Raw genomic sequence first — 21,045 nt, forward strand, 5'->3', positions numbered from 1 at the left:
GCCACAACAGGGAGAGGCCTGCGTACCGCCAAAAAAAAAAAAAAAAAAAAAAAAAAAAAAAAAAATCATCTAGAAAACAAGTTGAATTCATGAGAATTTGGTGTAGTGATAGGATAAAGGCAGACTAAAACTTTTTTCCTTATTCTAAATGCAAAAGTTTGAATGGAAATTGAGTGTGGGCCAGAAATCCTTTTCAAAATAATGACCAGTTAATGCTAGGAATAAATTTAAAAAGCATGATTTTGAGACTGATAGAATTATGTTAAGATCTTATTGAAAGACAAGCAACTGAAGTGTGAATATGTGGAGAGACAAGTTATTTCTTAGATGAAAAAGTACCATAATCCCCAAGGGGGTTTTTAGAATTAGACCAAATGATTTTGAAGTTCTCTTGAAACCATAATTATCTAAGACTAGCCAAGAAAAGATTTAAAAATGATCACAGTGAAGGGAGATTTGCCCTCTAATTAATTTACTGTGAAGTGCAGTAAGCAAATAGGAAAGTATGATGATGACATATATAGAAGTATGGCACAGAGACTTGACCACACCTTGGTGTTTGTGTAGACACAAAGCTAATATATGGACTAAGGTGTTTTCAGTTTGGGAAAAGATTTAGTTGATTTAGTAAATGTCAACATAATGGGCTGTCCATCTGCATGAGAACAAAATTAACCCTAGAAGCCATAGAAAAAATAATTTCAGATGACTTAAGCTCTAGATACTAAAACTAATACATTTAGAGAAATTTAGAGCCTCTAACCTTGGAGTTGGGAAACCTCATAATGAAAGACAAGAAACCAATAACTAATAACGTCATACTATATAAACAAAGCCAAAAGTCTGAAAATAATGGCAACAAACATGATAGGGAGTTAATCCCTTTTATAATACAAAGAGCCCCTACTAAAATTTTAAAATATTAACTAAAGGTGTAAAGGATATGAACTGGTGTTGTAGACCCCAAGTTCGTGTGCCCAGTGCACACTGAGGCCAAACAAACTGAAATGGAATTTGGAGCAAAGTTTATTGCAAAGGGCAAGCAAAGAACAGGCAGCTCATGTTATAAAGACCCGAACTCCCTGGTGGTATCTAGGGAAGTGGTTTTACAGGCAAAATGTGGGGGAAGGGCTGCAGGGTGTGTGACCTTCCTCTGGTTGATGGTAACAGGGTGGTGTTCCAGAAATCTCAAATCATCAGCCATCTTGTTTCAGCCAGGCTGGGTCCTTGTGCTTGTGCACAGCCTGAAGTTATTGTCCTCTGCTTGGGTGGGGGCTTTAGTTCCTGGTTAAGAACTCAGTTATGTATCAGATTGTTATCTATAGGGACACAGAAAGACTTGTACCTGGGAGGGGCCTGCGGTGCCCCACTTACTTTAAATTCCCCCTTTTCCTTGATACTCCTTAGTCTTGATGGGAACAGGTGTGGGATAAGAAAGGGAATAAACTTTTGGATAAAGAGGTTAATCATAAACTCCACTGAGGTAGTCCACTTTTGGGGGCTGGGGAGATGACTCAGTTTTAAGCCCCCACCCCTGTTTCAACCTTCTCCAAATCTTTGAGGGAATGGGGTGATGACCTGTCTGGCTACTTTCTGCTAAAATGGGGCATAGTCCTGCCTCACCTTGGGGATTGGACACTGAATTGGCAATACTCCCAAGTTCCAAGTCTTGAATCCAAGTCTTGTATGATTAAGATCTCAGTTCCTGGGACTTACCTGGTGGTCCAGTGGTTAAGACTTCACCTTCCAATGCAGGGGTGGGTACAGGTTCGATCTGTGGTGTGGGAGCTAGGATCCCACATGCCTCATGGCCAAAAAACCAAAACATAAAACAGAAGCAATATTGTAACAAATTCATTAAAGAGTTTAAAAATGGTCCACATCAAAAAAAAATCTTACAAAAAAGATCTCAGTTCTTTAGTCCACTGTTTTGGTTGGTGTGCCAGGTCTAGTTAGGAGTAGTAGTGACAGCCCAAACAGATTGGTTTTCAGGCTCATTCTCCTGAATTTCTCAGGGAATGATATCGTTGTCTAAAAAATTTAATAGTTACAAGAGGAGACCTTGAGAGAGAGGGTTGCAGCTGCCAGCGGGCACTACTTTGAGAATGGATTGTGGTATCCCAGAGTTTGAAACAGTTCAGAAAATTCAAGTTCTCAACAAGACATATGTGTCTAAAATCATGTCCTCAAAGGCCACCTAGTTCTACCTTGGATGTCTGAACCACAGCTCTTCCATTTTGACTTGACAAATTCATTCCCCTCCTCAATGGCCAAAGCATATGTACCATATGACCAGGCCGCTCTGGTCAGTAAAGTGTAAGTTAAACCGTGTATAAACCAGAATGACTCCCCCATGCTTCCATGTGTGAAGATTTTTCTATCATTTCCCCTTTTGATTGCAAATCTTTCAGTAGACCAAAGTACTTGTCCCTCCATATCAGGGTGGTTGCTGCCTCCCCCTGGGTCTCTCATGTTCCTCTGTGCTAGGCCTCCTTTTTGTTTATATAAATTTGCCTAGGTATCTACTTTGGGGGAAAACTAATCAGATACCATCAACAGGCTCAGAGGTATGCTAATGGGGAAACATTTCATAGGCTACACAGTTAATTATACCGAATTGTAACACAAGCAATGTGTATGTGCTTTCAGCAGTAGACTTAAAGCTAGCAATGATATATGTCATGTATGAGTAGTTATACCCTGACAACTTCACTAGAAAATTTTGTCTCCTGAACATTGGGGGCAACAATGTGGTTAACACAGTAGCTTTCAATTTTGATAGGGCCTTGTCACACACAGGTCATGGGACATCTGATCTTCATCTCAAGATAGATTGCTGTTATAAGCTTCAGAAACAAACTCAGTGTCTTTAATAATTCGATTAAACTTTACAACTGTATAACAAGGAGCTATCTGGGAAGTAAGTCTTACGTAATAAATACAGACCCCAACAGAACTAGAATTTAATATCTATTGAAAGTCTTTCTCCAAAATTACCCTAATTTTTTACCAAATATTTTAGCCAAATTATTAAAATCAGACTTTCACAACCTCGGTCTGATTATTTACATACGTGTAATTGATTCTTTAAATTGGCTGTGCTGGAACTTTTCATAAGGAATCCCAGACTGAATTTTTAAAAGGCCCCTCAGGACCAGGAAAGCTATGCCAAGGGCTTGCCACAGATTCTGCCTGCCGTGTCTGTAGATCTGGGTGAATTCCTCTCTTCTAGAGGTGTCCAAAACATCTTGAGACTCCTGCGCTTGTCAGGTAGTCACCTGTCTTGTTCACCTTGATAAGGTTGCTGGGAAATCTGAGTTGCCTATTTTTGGAGAGCTCAGGTAGAAAAAAAAATCATTTTTTCATTGCTGTAGGTCATAATTAGCTTGAGGGGAAGTGTTTCCTTATATCTGGAAAACACAGATCAAAACCAGTAGTATTTTAGACAAAAACCACAAAAATTATAACCATATTCACCAGTTCACTCAGTAATCCTTTTCTGTTAACAGTGTTTATGAAGCCACCAGGTTTTTCTGTTAGGATTCTGTAATTGCTTACCCAGTTCATCAATATGATCTGAAATTTATGAGACTTGGACATGTCAAAAAGTCCTTTCTATGAATCTTCTTGAAGATAAGCATTTTTGCAACAACAGTAAAACAGTAACTGAGTGACAAGATTTAAAAGGTACAGTTAAACACCTGATCCCAGTGTAATTGACAAAAAACTTGGTTGTAATAACTAGAATTATGAGTAACATTTTATCAGAACACACCAGACTTTGAGAAATTCCATATAATTTAAAAAAATTTATTGGAGTATAGTTGATTTTTAATGTCGTGTTTCATATAATTTTAAGAATATAAAAACATTTGCCCATACCGTATAACCTGATAAGGCTTAACATTCATTTGACAATGCTTCCCATGTAATGTAACATCCTGAAGTATCCTAGTTCATTTAATCTCTGAGATGCCTTAGGGTTCTTTTGAAGCATCCTAAAGTTAGCTGGAGGTCAAAAGAACTTCAGTTAGAATTTGATATTTGGGACGTTTGTCAAAAATATTAAAAAGTTTTAAAACACCTGGTCAAATAAGATCATAGGTCATTCTGAAACAATACCCATTCATCTAACCAAAGTGACAATAAAAGATCTCAAAGGCAGATATAGAAAGTTACAGTCAGATCCCTCAGAAAGGCCAAAAAAACTCACACTCTGTTATTGAAAGCAGCTTAGCATTCTAAGAAAACTTTGTTTTGCCAGCAGAGAGAGAAAACCAAAAAACCAAACTCCAGTCTTGCGTCAGCCTATTCTTTTTTTTTTTTTTAAATCTTAAGAAAGTATTTATTGATATCTCTTTGTAAGTGAATCAAGTGGGTGTAAAGCGGCATAACACAGCAGTGAAAATCAGATACCCCATTATAAAAATAAATTACAAAAAAAACACAAAGACAGTGAAAGAGAAATTTTTACAAAATTCGTTCAGAGGCTGTGATGCAACCTGGATTGACCACATCTAGACCCACAGCTAGATGAGACATAAGGCTGGACAATCTTGGGGCTGAGAGGATTGGTGAAGTTGGGTGAGCAAATGCATACCCCTTAAAGTAATACTGCGTGCTACCCATTCCATGGGTACCAACTCTCCAGGTTCAAGGGAATTTTCCTACAGATAACACATGCATGGGAAACCCAGAGGATGGTACGCTGTGTGATCGGGAAAGGTTTCTAAAACGCACCTCATTTTTCACCTGCTGGTTCTCGGGTTGGCCATTTCAGCTGCTTTAATAGCAATCTCCGCACTTGGAGAATCAGCATCTTTAACCTCCTGTTTCGTACAGTTTGCAATTTGTCCGGAGGATGAACGGGAAGTGGGGGAACCAATGAGAGACTAGCTCTAGGTGCTTGGACAGGCACATGTCATTCTAATTTCCAATCAGGAAGAAGAATTAACCAAAGGATCAGCCTGCCCCCCCCGGAACCAGAATAGGGCCTGAAGCAATCCTGCGGTTTTGCGGCCAGCTCCCGAATAAGCGAGTTGAAAAATGGAGCTCAGGGGCGCTGTAATTCACAAACCTGCAGGGTTATAAATGATAACTATCATCCAAAAATATATTGAGGTAAGGCAACGAAGAGGATTTGAAAGCAATGCAGAATTGCAGGAAACAGTTTTCTAGAGGTAGATTGGACTCACCTTCAAAGCACATGAAAAGCGGCAGAACTTCGACAATGATGCAGTTGGCCAAAAAGGGCGCATGCGTCATCAGCCTTTTTTTTTTTTTTGTGGTACGGGGGCCTCTCACTGTTGTGGCCTCTCCCGTTGCGGAGCACAGGCTCCGGACGCGCAGGCTCAGCGGCCATGGCTCACGGGCCCAGCCGCTCCGCGGCACGTGGGATCTTCCCGGACCGGGGCACGAACCCGTGTCCCCTGCATCGGCAGGCGGACTCTCAACCACTGCGCCACCAGGGAAGCCCTAGTTTTTTATATTTCTGAGAATTATTAAATAAGCACATAATTTTTTTTAGGTCACTTAAATGGAACTCATCCACAAACCAATCTTGGCAATGCCATTTGGAGATAGACACATATTTATAATGTGCACATAGACATACATATGTCTATATAGACACAGATGTAAAAGTTTTCCTGTTTGCCTTTAAAAAGCCCCCTTCCCTGTCTGTGTCCCCCCCACCCCACCCCCCACCCCGTCTCAGGGATCACAGACGATTCAAGTTTCTGAGAGCCCAGGTAGATCATTTTCATCTCGAAGGTAGTAGCTAACCTCTATTAATTGCACACACACAAACCAGTTTTGGAATATTAAAAGAGCCCCATCTTAGCCATTTTCAGGGTGAGATTTCCTTCAGTTTGTAAGTAGCCAATTCGGTTTAAATCAATAACAGTAATAGACAGTAATACATATCACTCACGCACATTCACATGCTTCCCTTCCAGATGAAGTTGAATCAGCGTTCAGGTTACCAAGACTCCCTTAATGAGGGTTAAAACCAGGAAGAGAACAGGATTGGGACTCCTGTACCGAGACACTCATGGCCACACCCAAAATAAAAGCCAAACCAGTTCCAGAAGGCTCACTTAGATACAACATAGCATAAAAGCCTATATATACATAGGGCTTGCCTGGTGGCGCAGTGGTTGAGAGTCCGCCTGCCGATGCAGGGGACACGGGTTCGTGCCCCAGTCCGGGAGGATCCCACACGGAGCGGCTGGGCCCGTGAGCCATGGCCGCTGAGACTGCGCGTCCGGAGCCTGTGCCCCGCGACGGGAGAGGCCACAGTGGTGAGAGGCCCGCGTACGGCAAAAAAAAAAAAAAAGCCTATACATAAGGAATTTCACCCCATTTCACTTCTCTTTTATAAAACAGTTCTAGTTGAAAGATGCTGTTATAATTTAGAGGGCCACTGTTGTCCAGATCCCAAGGCGTACTGAGGCCAGGCAGTGTTAGGATGAAATATCTTTTTCTTTCATTCATGGGAGCAAAGCTGATCTCCCGGTTCTGAAAAATGTGCTCTAGGGGACTACAGGATGGAGCAGAGCTGTGGTCATCAATACCAAGCAAAGAGCAAATCAATGCAATGCAGAACAATCTCAGGGTCACAGTTCCCTAGCCCCAGGAAGGGAGATAGCCAACCAATGACCTATCAGAGGTGAAGCCAAATGACCAAGCCTAGTCCCCTATTCCCTTTATTTTAGGGAATTGTGTCAAGCTCGATTTCTGACTTGTTGCATGTGATTTATTTTTTATTTTTTATTTTACATGAACATGTTTTTTGTAACTAGAAGGGAAGATTTCTTTGCTGTAGGCGAAGCCAGTGCAATAGGCAAGAATAACCATGGTGTCAGTGTGAGCTCCATTACCAGAGATATCTCAACCAGCCAATGCAAGTACTGACTGATACACAGATATAAAAACCAAATTCGGTCGCATAGACAACAGATCAAATGAGGTGTAGTTCAAAATTGCTTTCCCACTCCCAGATGGAGGCCTCCAAACAAATTCGTCTGACTCCCAAAAGAGAATCAGATTGACTCACAATGAGCCCAGAGTGGCTCACTTCCTGAAAGGGAATGAACTTAGACGGAGCTGGTAGAATTCCTAGCTCACGCATGCTGGAGAGACTCACCCCAAACCGATACCTAAGGCGGGCCGTAGGTCAGAATGTTTCTTGGTTCTAAACAGTCCTGTGCCGAAAGGGCTGGTATCCGGCATCGCCAGGGAGAGTCCCTCCAAGTTGCTCTGAGTGAAATGAACTCTGGCGGCTGTTGGGGACTCAGGGAAGAAGGCTGCCCTCGGCCAGGGTCGACCTGTCACGGGCACAGGCTCTTGGTTGGCTCATCAAAACTGGTGAAACCAGATTTGTGTGCTTGATACACAGTGAGGCCAAACAAACTGAAACTTCAGCGTTTGGAGCAAAGAAAGGTTTATTGCAAGGGCTAAGCAAGAACAGGCAGCTCAAGCTCTAATGGGTTTTCAGGGAAGAGTTTTTTAAGGCAAATTTGAGGGGAGAGCTGCAGGGTGTGTAGTTTTCTTCTGATTGGTTGGTGGTGAGGTAACCCGGTGGTGTTACTGTATTCTCAGTCATCAGTCTTCTGGTTGTAAGAGCTTGTGCTCAGCCTGAAGTTACCAGCCTCCACTTGGGTGGGGGCCTTAGTTCCTGTCAAAGATCCCAGAGTTATGTATCAGATTGTTAGGTGTAGGGCTACAGAAAGGTTTTGTACCCGGGAGGGGCCTGCAGGGCCTTGCTCAGTTTCAACACCCCCCCACCCCCACCTTCTTTGATACTCAGGCTTGAGGGGAACAGTTGTGGGACAAGAAAGGGAATAAAGTTTTGGATAGACAGGTTAATCATAAAGTTGGCAGAGGAATTCGATTTTAGGGGGACTCGCTTTCCTTGGTACTTTTCAGAAGACAAAAGTCAAATAGCCTGCAAACTTATGACAAGCTGCTTACCCCTATTGGTGGCGTGAAGTTCTTGTGAAAAGTTAGCAAGGGACTCAACAAAATAAAACAGCAGGGACAACATCCAGTACTGGGAAGGCTGCAAGGACACAGGTGCTTTTTGGAGCAAGAATTGCCTTCAGAATTAAAAATTGAAGTACACATGCCTTTTGTTCTGGCAACCCAATGTTTGGGCATCTGGGCAGCAGTCATCTATACAAGGAGGTTTGTTATGGCTGTGTTTGTAGAGACCAAGACTTGAAGATGGTAAGAATATATAGAATTTTTAGTGGTATGTTACATTTTTAAAAAAAACATTACTTGGAATGGTGTTAGGTGAAAGTTGCCAAGTTCAGAACGATGTGTGTGATCCAAGTTACATAAACGAGAACAAGCATTTGTGTTTATGTGCAGATGAATGTGCCCAAGACTTTATCTGAGCGCAAGGGAAAACTGAGCATATCAAACAAGACTGATATGTAGTTGGAGGCAGCTGAGGTGTTAGTGCCTTCTAGATCTTTGCATGGTTGCACTTGATGCATTAAATGAAACGAGTTATGTTAACAACCGGACAGGAAGATCCAGTTTCTTCAAGAATTGTGGTTTTGAGGATATGTGTTAAGAACATTTATAGGAAAAGATCTGGAACACTTTATCTTAGGGAATTGTGGCAAGCTTAATTTCTGACTTGTTACATGTGATTTTTTTTTTTTTTTTACACGAACATGTTTTTTGTAAGTAGAAAAATGAAAAGACAAGGAGAATAACTGCTTTCTTGTTCAGGAATTTGCCTACAGCTAGGTGGGTCTCTAGCACATAGCTTCAGTACTCCAAAGATATGGCAAACCCCAAACTTATTTCCTGTATTTACTGTAAAGAGTCTGTATGAGAATTCCAGCTCCTACCTTCTATACTCTGCTTGTTAATAACTCTGTGATTGTGAGAGCTGGCATTTACCACATGACTTTATTATCATCAGTACTTGAGGTATTAGAGGTAAGATGCAAAAAATAAATCAATAGACAACAAAGTCATTCAGTGCTTTGTTTAAAAGAAAAACTAAAAGTAGAAGAAAATACATGTAGTAGGAGAGGCAGTATAGATTAGAGTTAAAAGTGTGAACTTGTTTTTCAGATCTAGGTGTGCTTCTTGGCTCCGTTTCTTATTGGGTGCCTTTGAGCAGGCTTTGTGTCCTCTCTCGTTTGTGTCTCTATTTGTAAAATGGGGATGATAATAGTACCTGCGAGGAGTTGTAAAGCATGCAGTATAGGTCCTGAATTTTAGCTCTTAGCAGGTATGGGTGGAAATCATTTTTGCTTGTGCAGCAGGGTGCTGTGGCCCTCAGCCCCCGCATGCGTCTCCCCTTTCCTTCTACGAGTGTTTAACTACTTCCATATGTGTTGGCTCACCTGCATCTGTTCCTGTTCTCTCTGGAAGGTTCTAATAGAAGACTGTATTCCAGTACTGAAGAGGTACGCCAAAGAAGGAAGAGAGTTTGATTATGTGATTAATGATTTGACAGCTGTTCCAATCTCCACATCTCCGGAAGAAGGTAGATTATGTTCTGTTTTTTCTTTTTAACCAAGGTAATGTTCATGGAAACGTTTTTCTTGGCACCATGTGAGAGTGAAAAGATCTTAAGAGATTGTCTAGTGAAGTTCCTTCATTTATTAAAGGTAGTTAAACTGAGGCCAGAGGTGGAAAGATGGCTAGATTTGGCTTTGGTCAAATCCTGTTTTGCCATTAAATGAGAAAAATTAATTCAGTTGTTTGAAATAAGCATGAAATAAAATGACTCATAGTTATATCATTGAGACATTAGCTTGTGGATAACTTATTTTTACATACTGTGATTTTTTTTTAACCTGTACTGGGACAATATGGTGACCTTTCTAAGTAACACCAGAGACAGTTCCCCTTCTCAGACCACAACTCGAAATCACTGCTAGCTTAGGATTTCAGTGTTCATGTTTTTTCTATTACCTTGTCTTCCTGTTGTGTTTCCAGACTCGGGTCACCACCTGATGACCCTCGCTGACCCTCACCCTTGCAGTTTCTCTCTTGAGATGTTGCTGCTTTCCCCCATACTTAAAGCTGTTGTCTTTCACATTTCATCCACTGCCTTTGTGTCAAATCTTTATGGGTATGGTGAGAACACTGCTACGTACATGCACATTTGCTTGTGATCTTGCTTGTGTATGCGTGTATGTGCACATGTGTCCAAGACACAAAATATGTGACAGTATGCTGTCATTCACGAATAAGCCCTCGAATATTGGGTCTTAAGAAGCTCATGGCTATTTCTTTTTTTTCTTATTTTTTGTATTGTTGAATATTAATGTGAATGTTTGACTTTAGATGTTGTTTCTGATGCACGTAAACTCATGTTTATAAAACTTAATTGTTTTTTTTTACATCCAGATTCCACATGGGAGTTTCTCAGACTGATTCTTGACCTCTCAATGAAAGTATTGAAACAGGATGGGAAATATTTTACACAGGTATAGACTTACATAAGTGTTTTTTTCCCAAAACTCTCAAATTTTGTTTTGTGCTTCACACAGCCAAAATACTTAAGGAGACATTAACATAAAGACTAATGGCAGCACTATTTAGTTACTTGTAAAATTAAGACTAAATGAAGGTTAAAAGGGAGTGCGTATAGTATGTAATGGCTGTATGCTCAGACAGTGTAGGAATAGTACACCTACTAAAAATAGTGGTGAGTGGGGGAGACTGGGACAAGTATATGCAAAAATCTTTTGTGTATTTTCAGTAATCATGTTGGTGGTGATGGTATTAGTATTGTTATTCTGAGGTTGTTATATTTGTAATGTGGCATAAAGTAATTGAGCAATTATGCAATATTTTAATTCTGTCATCCCCAACATTGTCAATATGGAAGGAAGTAGTTGAAGATGTAATAGAGAAGTGGATAAAGCCATATTGTACTGAAAAAAATTTCAAGGACAGACCAGTATAATTGGATTATGTTCTCAAGCAGTAAGTTTGTAAGTAGCTGGCCTGTCACTTTTAGGGAATTAATGAGTTCTGTTGTGTCCTGTTACCACAACCTTCCGATTTATTAAACTTGGGCTTTGGCTGTAGTATAAGCCGTTGTCACCAGACGGAGACACAGACTGTGATTCCCTCCCCCTCCACCAAACTCTAGGGCAGGGGTCCCCAACTCCCGGGCCACGGGCCGGTACCGGCCTGTGGCCTGTTAGGAACCGGGCCGCAATTCAGGAGGGGAGCGGCTAGTGAGCCAGTGAAGCTTCGTCTGCCGCTCCCCATCGCTCGCATTACCGCCTGAACCATCCCCCCACCTTCCGTGGAAAAACTGTCTTCCACAAAACCAGTCCCTGGTGCCAAAAAGGTTGGGGACCGCTGCTCTAGGAAATTCTTAGTGGAAAAGTCATCAGCATAATTTTATAAACTGCTTTGGCTGTAGTATGAGTTGCTGCCACTAGATGGAGACACAGACCGTGGTTTTTCCCCTCATCCTCTAAGAGATTCTTAGTGGAAAAGTCATCTACATAATTTCATAAACTGCTCTGGCTGTAGTATGAGCTGCTGCCACCAGGTGGAAGCAAATTGTATTTTCCTCATTTTCTAGAGGATTCTTAATTTTAAAAGGTTTGAAGTTAGTATCTCTTGATATGTAAAAAATACATATATATATATAACCTACTAAAGTCCTTAACATTTCGAAAATGACAGCAAAAGCAGCTAATTGATGATCCGTCTTTTTACTTGGTACAAAAATCCCTTGATTTGTAAGCAGAAGATAAACAGCATTGTACTCTGGTCCCTATAATTAATTCTTCAGCATTTTCAGGAGAATTCCACCTCCCCTCCCAACTTTTTTAAAGCATTATTTTATAGTTAAATGTCAAGAACTACTAGAAAGGTCCTAACTTTATTCTCCCGAGGAGGCATTTTTAAGCAGACCCCAGCCAGTTTACGGGATCTGAGATTCATAGTGCCGAAAACAGCTTGGCAACTTAAGAGACGCCTTGAATTAGTTTCCGTCCCATCCTGTTTTCTTCCTCCTCCCCCTGCACGGGCAATTAATCCTGGACCTTGCACTTGGTGAAAGTGTTGGCAAGCTTCAAGGAAACAGACAACTGTCTACGAATGGACTTTTTTTTTACCCTGATCCTTAAGAATGATTTTTTTTTTTTTTTTTTTTGGCGGTACGCGGGCCTCTCACTGTTGTGGCCTCTCCCGTTGCGGAGCACAGGCTCCGGACGCGCAGGCTCAGCGGCCACGGCTCACGGGCCCAGCCGCTCCGCGGCATGTGGGATCTTCCCGTACGGGGGCACGAACCCGTGTCCCCTGCATCGGCAGGCGGACCCTCAACCACTGCGCCACAGGGAAGCCCCTTAAGAATGATTTTTAAAACACATTCTAGAATTGACTTTTTAAAAGCCAGGGGTCCAGGGGTCCGTAAACCATGGGCCAGATCTCATCTACTGCTAGTTTTTGCAGTTTTCTTGGCACACAGTCATGCCCGTTCATTACAGAGCGTCCATGGCTGCTTTTGCTACAGCGGCAGCTTTGGAGCACTTTTGGTGAAAACTATATGATCTGCAAAGCCTAAAATATTTTCTGTCTGGCCCTTTACAGGAACCCTGTAAAGGGTTCTGACCCCTGCTTTACAGGAACTCTACAATGAAACCTCCTCAAACCAAGTGGTCTTATTCTTATAAAAGCAACCCAAATTCAGTGAGTTGGGTTTTTCATAAGTGGATATTTCTCAAGCAGAGCATATATTGATAGAATTTGGTTCTTTTTATGTTTCTGCAAATAGAAGTCTCATGGAGCTTAAGTTGGGGAGAATGTGAGGCTCTGGCATCTTTAATCAAAAGTGACTGAGGGCTTCCCTGGTGGCGCAGTGGTTGAGAGTCCGCCTGCCGATGCAGGGGACACGGGTTCGTGCCCCGGTCCGGGAGGATCCCACGTGCCGCGGAGCGGCTGGGCCCGTGAGCCATGGCTGCTGAGCCTGCGCGTCCGGAGCCTGTGCTCCGCAACGGGAGAGGCCACAACAGTGAGAGGCCTGTGTAACACACACACACACACAAAAGTGACTGAAAACAATTTGGATCTACTGCAAACCAGTCAGTTTGTAGTAGAGAATAGGTACAGTTAGGAAGAAAGCCTGACTGTTTTCTTTTGTTGTATTTACCTGGTAGACTGCTTTCTCGGGGAACTGCTTTCTCAGTATGGACAACTAATAGAAAGGCTTACTTGACAGATCATCCCCGCCCATTCCTAAATACTAATGATTCAGGCTTTGATAACCTGGCCTTTGCCAACCAACTTTTACTAAAAATCACCTTAAATACTCAAGGCTGTGCTGGTTTCTAAGAATTGTCCAAAAGATGTATTAGGACATGCTTCCCACGCCCGCATTCATTATAGTTGGAAACTCAAGGCGGGAATCCCACAGTATGTTGGGTGGTTGAATGTGTCATATGGACCAAGGGGGCGTAGGCCTTTGAAGAAGCAGTAGTCAAGAGCTGCAGTGTGGTTTGACTCAGTATGTACTGATGTCATTCCCACAGTGTAATACTTTCTTCAACTACCACGTGGTATGCTCAGGAGATACCTTTAATTCACACCCACCCCCCTTCCCTGAGCCTGTAGCTTAGAAATAGAGTAAGGTTAAAGATGGGACAAAAATGTTGTTTGGCTTGTTAACTTGGTGACTGACAAAAGCTAAACTAAACGTTCCTGCCTAAAACTGTTTGCATCACAATGGCAAGTTCATGATGTCACTAGTGTCACTGTGGCTGGTTGAAGACAGCCTTGTCCGTGGGCCACAAAGCTGGGGAAGGCGTCCTGGAATGTGTGGGGATTCATCGAACCACCTCTGGCAGGCCAGGGGAATTTGAATCCAGGGAAGAATTGCTTTTGTGGGACTAGGAGGCAGGTTCCCCCCACCCCCCATTAAAAAAGAAACTAGGTTATTTCAAAGTACAAAAATATGTGTGTGATATTCATATTAGTTGTGATACAAAGATATTAACTCCCCCGTCCCCCCCGCAGTCGTGGATGTTACCAGTACGCTTGACTCGTCTGCATTCCTCCCTAATCCCCTTCTGCCTTCTGGAAGTAACCCATTTTTAGTGTAATTTTTTTGTTTCAGTTACTCTTGTGCTTTCTTTATAGATGTTTTACACACGTGTGATCTCCTAAATCATCATATTGTTTTTGCTTGCTTTTGAACTAGATAAAAATGGTGTCATTAAGGAGGTATTCTTCCAGACTTTTTTTTTTTTAGTTGCGGCATGTGGGATCTTTTCAGTTGCAGCATGCGAACTCTTAGTTGCGGCATGCGTGTGGGATCAAGTTCCCTGACCGGGGATCGAACCCCGGGCACACTGCTTTGGGAGTGCGGAGTCTTAGCCACTGGACCACCAGGGAAGTCCAGACCTTTTTATATTACAGAAATCACACAAGCTGTTTAAAAGATACAAACAGAACTAAAATCTATAAAGTAATAAAGCAAGTGTCACCCACAGCTAACATGAGGCAAGGAGAAACTTCTTAATTCTTTGCTATTAGGTTGTTATTATGCATCCTCCATGTGTCTTAAGAAAAGAACAGTGTAGTTCCATTTAAATATATAGAAAAGTGAAATGTATCCCATTACTTTTTTGGGGTAGGTATCTGTGGGTTTTTTTTTTCTTTTTTAAACTGCTTTTGACAATTTTGGGGAAGCATAAATTGAAACTATCCTATTTCTTTACCACATTCTTTGTAAGGAGGACTTCCCATATATCCTCTATAAAGAGAGAGCGTGGTGTCATTTTTAAGATGGCAAGGAAAACCTTGAACTGTGAACCTTGGTGGCATTTCCATTCTATAGCTTCCCCAGTAGTGAGGTGTTCTGAAAACAACCGGGCAGTGTTTTCTATTTGTGAATCTTAAATTACACATGTGGTGTTTATGTACTCTCATGGTGAACTTGATGTTGAAACCAAATTATATGCTGGCCAAGGGCACTTTGGCCAGTTCCCACTGCAGGACCCTAGATGATGGGTTACTAAACAGGCTGGCACTGAAGGATGACGATGTGCTGAGCGAATGTGCTATGTTAAAACCGCCCAGGCCAGCCCTTGGAATAGTTCTGTCTACCCACTTGCCCGTGACTGACTGGTTCTTTGGTTTTGAAAGCCATCCTCAGGAACGCTTATATCACAGGCTGCTCACAGGCTGCTTTATTTGTGAATAATTTTCATCTTACATTATACTTGGCTATTTTGAGGCAAATTGATAGCAAAGTTCTTATGAAGGAATGTGATCAGCACATATATTCAGTTGTCTTCCAAATGTTAAGAACTTCAGAGGTTGGGACTTCCCTGGCGGCACAGTGGTTAAAACTCCACGCTCCCAATGCAGGGGGCCCGGGTTTGATCCTTGGTCAGGGAACTAGATCCCACATGCATGCCGCAACTAAGAGTTTGCATGCCGCAACTAAGGAGCCTGTGAGCTGCAACTAAGGAGCCAGCAAACCGCAACTAAGGAGCCCTCGAGCCGCAACTAAGGAGCCCACCAGCCAGAACTAAGGAGTACATGTGCTGCAACTAAGGTGCTGGTGAGCTGCAACTAAGGAGCCTGCTGGCCACAACTAAGGAGTACATGTGCCGCAACTAAGGAGCACGCCTGCTGCAACCAAGACCTGTACAACCAAATTTAATAAATAAATAAATAAATAAATATATATATATATATATATATATATATATAAAAGAATTTTAGAGGTTAAGAGGAAATAGTTGGTATTAAATGCCCATCTTGTTTTCTAAATCCATTATGAAAAGCCCTTGGGGGAAAATTGTGCTCAAATGATAAACCCTACCCCAGATCTACTGAATGAAAATCAGCATTTTAATAAGGCTCCCTATGATTCATACATACATTAAAGATTGAGAATCGGGCTTCCCTGGTGGCGCAGTGGTTGGGAATCCGCCTGCCAGTGCAATGCACACGGGTTCGAGCCCTGGTCTGGGAGGATCTCACATGCCACGGAGCAGCTAAGCCCGTGTGCCACAACTACTCAGCCTGCGCTCTGGAGCCCACGAGCCGCATTTGATGAGCCCGCGTGCCACAACTACTGAGGCCTGCGCTCCTGGAGCCCGTGCTCGGCAATAGGTGAGGCCAGCGCAATGAGTGGCCCCCGCTCGCCGCAGCTAGAGAAGGCCCGTGCGCAGCAATGAAGACCCAATGTGGCCAAAAATAAATAAATAAGTTAAAATTTAAAAAAAAAAAAATTGAGAATCACTGCTCTAGAATTACGCAGGTACTGTATCCATTCAGCAGCTCTCCTGTGTCTTGGCCAGCATCTCTGATTCTCTTCACCTTTTTTTTTTTTTTAATGGTCATAGAGTGGCTGCTGCGGCTCCACATATCCCATCTAAGTTGGAGGCTGGTAGAAAGTTGAAGGAGCCGGGTCACTGTATTTATCCTTGATTGTCCAGAATCAAATATCACTTATATGTGGAATCTAAAAATAATACAAATGAATCTATATACAAAACAGAAACAGACTCACAGACATAGAAAACAAACTTATAGTTACCAAAGGGGAAGGGGGAGGAGGAGGGATAAATTAGGAGTTTGGGATTAATAGATACAGACTACTATATATAAAATAGATAAACAACAAGGACCTACTGTATAGCAGAGAGAACTATACTTAATATCTTATAATAACCTATAATGGAAAATAAGCTGAAAGTATATATATATGTATATATAATATATAGTGTATATAACTGAATCACTTTGCTGTACAGCTGAAACTAACACAATATTGTAAATCAACTATACTTCAACAATTTGAAAAAAGAACACATTTCAAAAAATAAATCTTTCCCAGCAGACTTCCACTATATTTCATTGAGCACTCGTACCTGCTAGGGAGACAGAAAAGGGGTGGCAAAAAAGGGAGAAAAATTAGAACAATGAAGTCAAGAGAAAATGTTTGATAAAGAGTAGAACTGGGGAATATCCTTAGTGTATACATCCTGAATAGACTTTTGTCCTCTTATGCCTTAAAATAAATCACAGATTTTGGGGGAAAGCACAGAGGTGTGAATATAGTTCTGTGTCAACATCTTAGGCTCTTAAGAGCGTTGTAGTTTAAGCCGTTCTGGAAATGAAGAACATTATCTCTTTGATACTTCATTCTCAACACAGTGGTGACTATTGGGAAAATGTATTTTGAATGGGCTATGTGTATGAATCTTTGCTAATTGCATGGTGTTGATACAGTGACTGTGTCACTAATGAGAAATTGGTCTCACTGCTTTCTGTTGCTTCATACTGGAAGAATTTGAAATGGTTTGGTAAGTGAGGTAGAAGGATAATGAGCTAATGGATCTATAAATAGAACTCAGCGCAATTTGTGAAAGTACAGAAACCTTATCTCATTTTCAGAGATGAACTTTTATCTAAAGCTAGAATTGCCCATTTATTAGAGACCTTCAAATGAGTGGGGCGCTCAGTAGGACTTAAGACTCCTATTGTTTGCTTTTCTCTCTTTGATTTAGGGGAACTGTGTCAATTTGACGGAAGCCCTGTCACTCTATGAAGAACAGCTGGGGCGCCTGTATTGTCCTGTGGAATTCTCGAAGGAGATCGTCTGTGTCCCTTCATACTTGGAATTGTATCCTTTGACCACATCATTGTGTTGCCAAATCAGAACACTCCATGTAAATACCATGCCCGTTTAACATTTTAAAGAAACAGAATTAGTTGTATAGTACATGTAAGGCCCTGGTCATCGTCGTCGCCCTCCCCCCGCCCCTCAGATGCTGGGGTGTGGCCTGACACAGCTTCTCAGGTGGTTTTAATGGTCTGGCACCACTGGTTCTCACAGGCAGTCCCCAGATCTGTGGCATCCCCTGGGAACTAGTTTCTCAAGCCCTGCCCCAGCCTGCTGCCCAATCAGAAACATTGGAGGGTGGGTCCCGGTGACCTGTCTTGACCAGCCTGCCAGGAGATTGATGTGCACTTTAAAGCTTCAGAAGCCCCAGTCTAGACACTGTCCCAGCTGGAGCAGGCTGACTGAAGCAGCTCATTGTCCTTTTATGTTAAAATTACCCTACTTTAATATTAGTTTCTACACTTCACTTGATTCTGATTTGCAGTAGAGATAGAGCTAAAAATAATGGTGGGCATCACAAAGTTAATGTTGATGTTCTCCATTAGTTCCACTTAGTAAAGGTAGTCCAGGGAAATACGAAAAGAACCCAGAGAAAAGCCAAATGAGAGCAGTGTCATTGGAAATTTATAGTGCATTTCTTCCTCCTAAAAACCGGAGTGCGGTCTGTAGACCAAAGCTACCTTACCGGAGGTGGCAGGGTCTAGCTTCCTGTGAGAGCAGGTTTCATGGCTGCCTGCTAGCCTGAGCTCTGTGACCATGACAGCCCCCCAGGGAGGAGGGGCCGCCAGGTTCCTCCTGGCCTGTGGAGAGCTTTGACACCTCTCCCTGGCGAACAGTCGAGCATGTTCATCAGGGTTCCTCTCCAGAGCATTTGTTATAGCCAGCTCTTCGTTATACGTCGAAAGACTTTAGAAAGCAGTTGATGACACCTGGAGAAAGCGCTTTCGCCCTCTGGCTCCCCTCTGGTTCCTCTTCCTCCCCATCCTTCCACCTTTTCCCCTTCTCTTCCTAGCTCCCTGTCCTTCCCCCACCTCCCCGCTTTCTCTCTTCCTCCGTCCTGCCACCCCACTTCTCATCTCCCTCTTGTCTTTGTCTCTCCTCTCCTCCTCATTCTCATGTTAATTCCCCAAAACATTTTAGAGTCCTTGGAAGCAGAAGTGTTACCTGAGAGAATATTTGTGTCCCTTTAATCTTTTCTTTGCTCACCTGCCGCTGCCTCGGCCGCCCTCCCTCCCCACCCCACTACGTCACAGGTGGTGGGCATCCTGGCTGCAAAGTGCCCTTGTTTAAGAGGCCTTCATTCTCATTACCACAGTGCTGTAAGCTCTGAAGCTTTCATCCATCTTCCAATTTGTAGGCCAGTAAACAAATTTTAAGTGATGCCTGTTCTTCCTTGAATTACCTGTTGTTATTCCTTGACTCCTTGTCCAGGTGGGTATTTTACACTGTTTGGAAGAAAGCTAAACCTTGAAAATCAATTTCCCCTAATCATGTGTGCTGCAAATAGCCTTCCTGACCTTCGTATGCTGTACATGACATCGAAAGGAGTCAGGCAATTGATTGTGAATTCCTTCAAGTTTCCTTTTTTTAATTATTTTTTAATTTAAAAATCAAATGGAAAATGTATATTTTGATGAGCTAGGGTGTTATTTTTTTGAAAGTCAGCTGAAGGATGATTAGACAGCACAGTGAAGGCTGCTAAATGCACTGAACCCCTAGAATGTGATTTTTGTTTTTGTTTTTGTTTTTCTGTGTGGGCTTTTTGTTTGTTTCTGTAGACTTTGAATTCGGTTGTTTGGAGGAATGAACATCATTGTTTTCTTCTGGAGGGAATAGAATGTGATTTTTGTTTTTGTTTTTGTTTTTCTGTGTGGGCTTTTTTTGTTTCTGTTTTGGTAGACTTCGAATTTGGTTGTTTGGAGGAATGAACATCATTGTTTTCTTCTGGAGGGAAGCTCTTGATGGGAGTTTCTTTTCCCCCCAAATTGACCTAGGTATTAAAATTTGGTGCTTATAAGGAAAGACTTTAAAAAATGAATAGCAATGCTTCGATTAAAATTACAAATGAGAAATTTCATGTGTCTGTTGTTTTATTTCAGCGAGGTCTTCTCTTTCTCACTTCTGATCTCACGGAACAAAGATGTCTCCTTGGTCTTTTTTTAGTTCTGTTATATCACTCGGTGCCATTTATCTCTTTCTAATAGGATGGCCTTAGGGCCTTTTTTGAACAGCAGTAATGACTTCATTTACCACCGTGGTAAATGACACACAACCTATTACATTCACCAGTTCTTCGTTATAAAATTGACCTAAGGATAGGAAAAGATTTGGCCTTACTGTAAAGTTGAAAGTCAGAAGCTTCTTTCTATTCCAACTCTTATTGGTGTATTAGATGTGAAAATAAAGACCACTTGGGAACGCTGCTGTGAAGTTTTCTGAGTTTTTTGATGCATAGATAGATGATACTTGTGGAGAGGCCCACAGCCGCAAGAGCAGCTTAAACTCACCTAAGGAAGTACGTGTAACAGCTTGGTAGTGTACTTGTGGGTCACAGTCCACATCAAAGGTGAGGTTGTATTGACCTGGATTGTTGGACGTCACTGGGTTATCCTGTTTTGCTTTTTTTTTCAAACTTTAATTTTTAAATTTTTTTTAGTTTTAAAATTTATTTTTGGCTGTGTTGGCTCTCTGTTGCTGCCTGCGGGCTTTCTCTAGTTGTGGCGAGCGTGGGCTACTCTTCGTTGTGGCACGCGGGCTTCTCATTGCAGTGGCTTCTCGTTGCGGAGCACGGGCTCTAGGCGTGCGGGCTTCGGTAGTTGTGGCACACGGGCTCAGTAGTTGTGGCACGCGGGCCCTAGAGCGCGCGGGCTTCAGTAGTGCGGCATGTGGGCTCAGTAGTTGCGGTGCGTGGGCTCTGGGGCACGTGGGCTTCAGTAGTTGTGGCTTGCGGTCTCTAGAGCACAGGCTCACTAGTTGCGGCACACGGGCTTAGTTGCTCCGCGGCATGTGGGATCTTCCCGGACCAGGGATTGAACCCGTGTCCCCTGCATTGGCAGGCACATTCTTAACCACTGCACCACCAGGGAAGTCCCCCTGTTGTTTTTTTTAAAAGGTTTTATGCTTTATCAATGCAGGGAGTTCATTTACAATGAATTTGCAGTAGGCAAAGCATTAAAAATGAAATGTCCAGTGTCTGTTTTGAGACAGAATAAGTGTCAACCGAGAACATTCTTCCTCCTGAGATAGGTTCATGGTATGAAACAGATATTCTTTAAAAATGAATATATGTCCACTTTTTCTTTTTTGTTGGATTGGCATGGGGGAAAAATAATAAAGGAGTTAGACTCACGTGGGAACTAGATTGGCTTTCAGCAAATATTTTTCTTGTGATAGAGGTTAAAAAACAG

At 42.2% G+C, this 21,045-nt stretch overlaps 1 protein-coding gene across 1 annotated transcript in view; it reads left to right on the forward strand.

Annotated features, from left to right (window-relative positions):
* Nucleotides 1-19,232, forward strand: part of SMS (spermine synthase) — a 51,656-nt gene extending 32,424 nt beyond the window's left edge. The window contains exons 8-11 of the mRNA XM_024115272.2: nucleotides 9,400-9,514; nucleotides 10,384-10,463; nucleotides 17,523-17,638; nucleotides 19,070-19,232. Of these exons, the coding sequence (XP_023971040.2) occupies nucleotides 9,400-9,514; nucleotides 10,384-10,463; nucleotides 17,523-17,638; nucleotides 19,070-19,109 (351 nt within the window). The 3' untranslated portion in view covers nucleotides 19,110-19,232. The remainder of the gene's footprint in view (nucleotides 1-9,399; nucleotides 9,515-10,383; nucleotides 10,464-17,522; nucleotides 17,639-19,069) is intronic.
* The last annotated feature ends 1,813 nt before the right edge of the window (nucleotides 19,233-21,045 follow it).

Source organism: Physeter macrocephalus, chromosome 21, assembly GCF_002837175.3.
Source record: "Physeter macrocephalus isolate SW-GA chromosome 21, ASM283717v5, whole genome shotgun sequence".
Lineage (NCBI taxonomy): Eukaryota > Metazoa > Chordata > Mammalia > Artiodactyla > Physeteridae > Physeter > Physeter macrocephalus.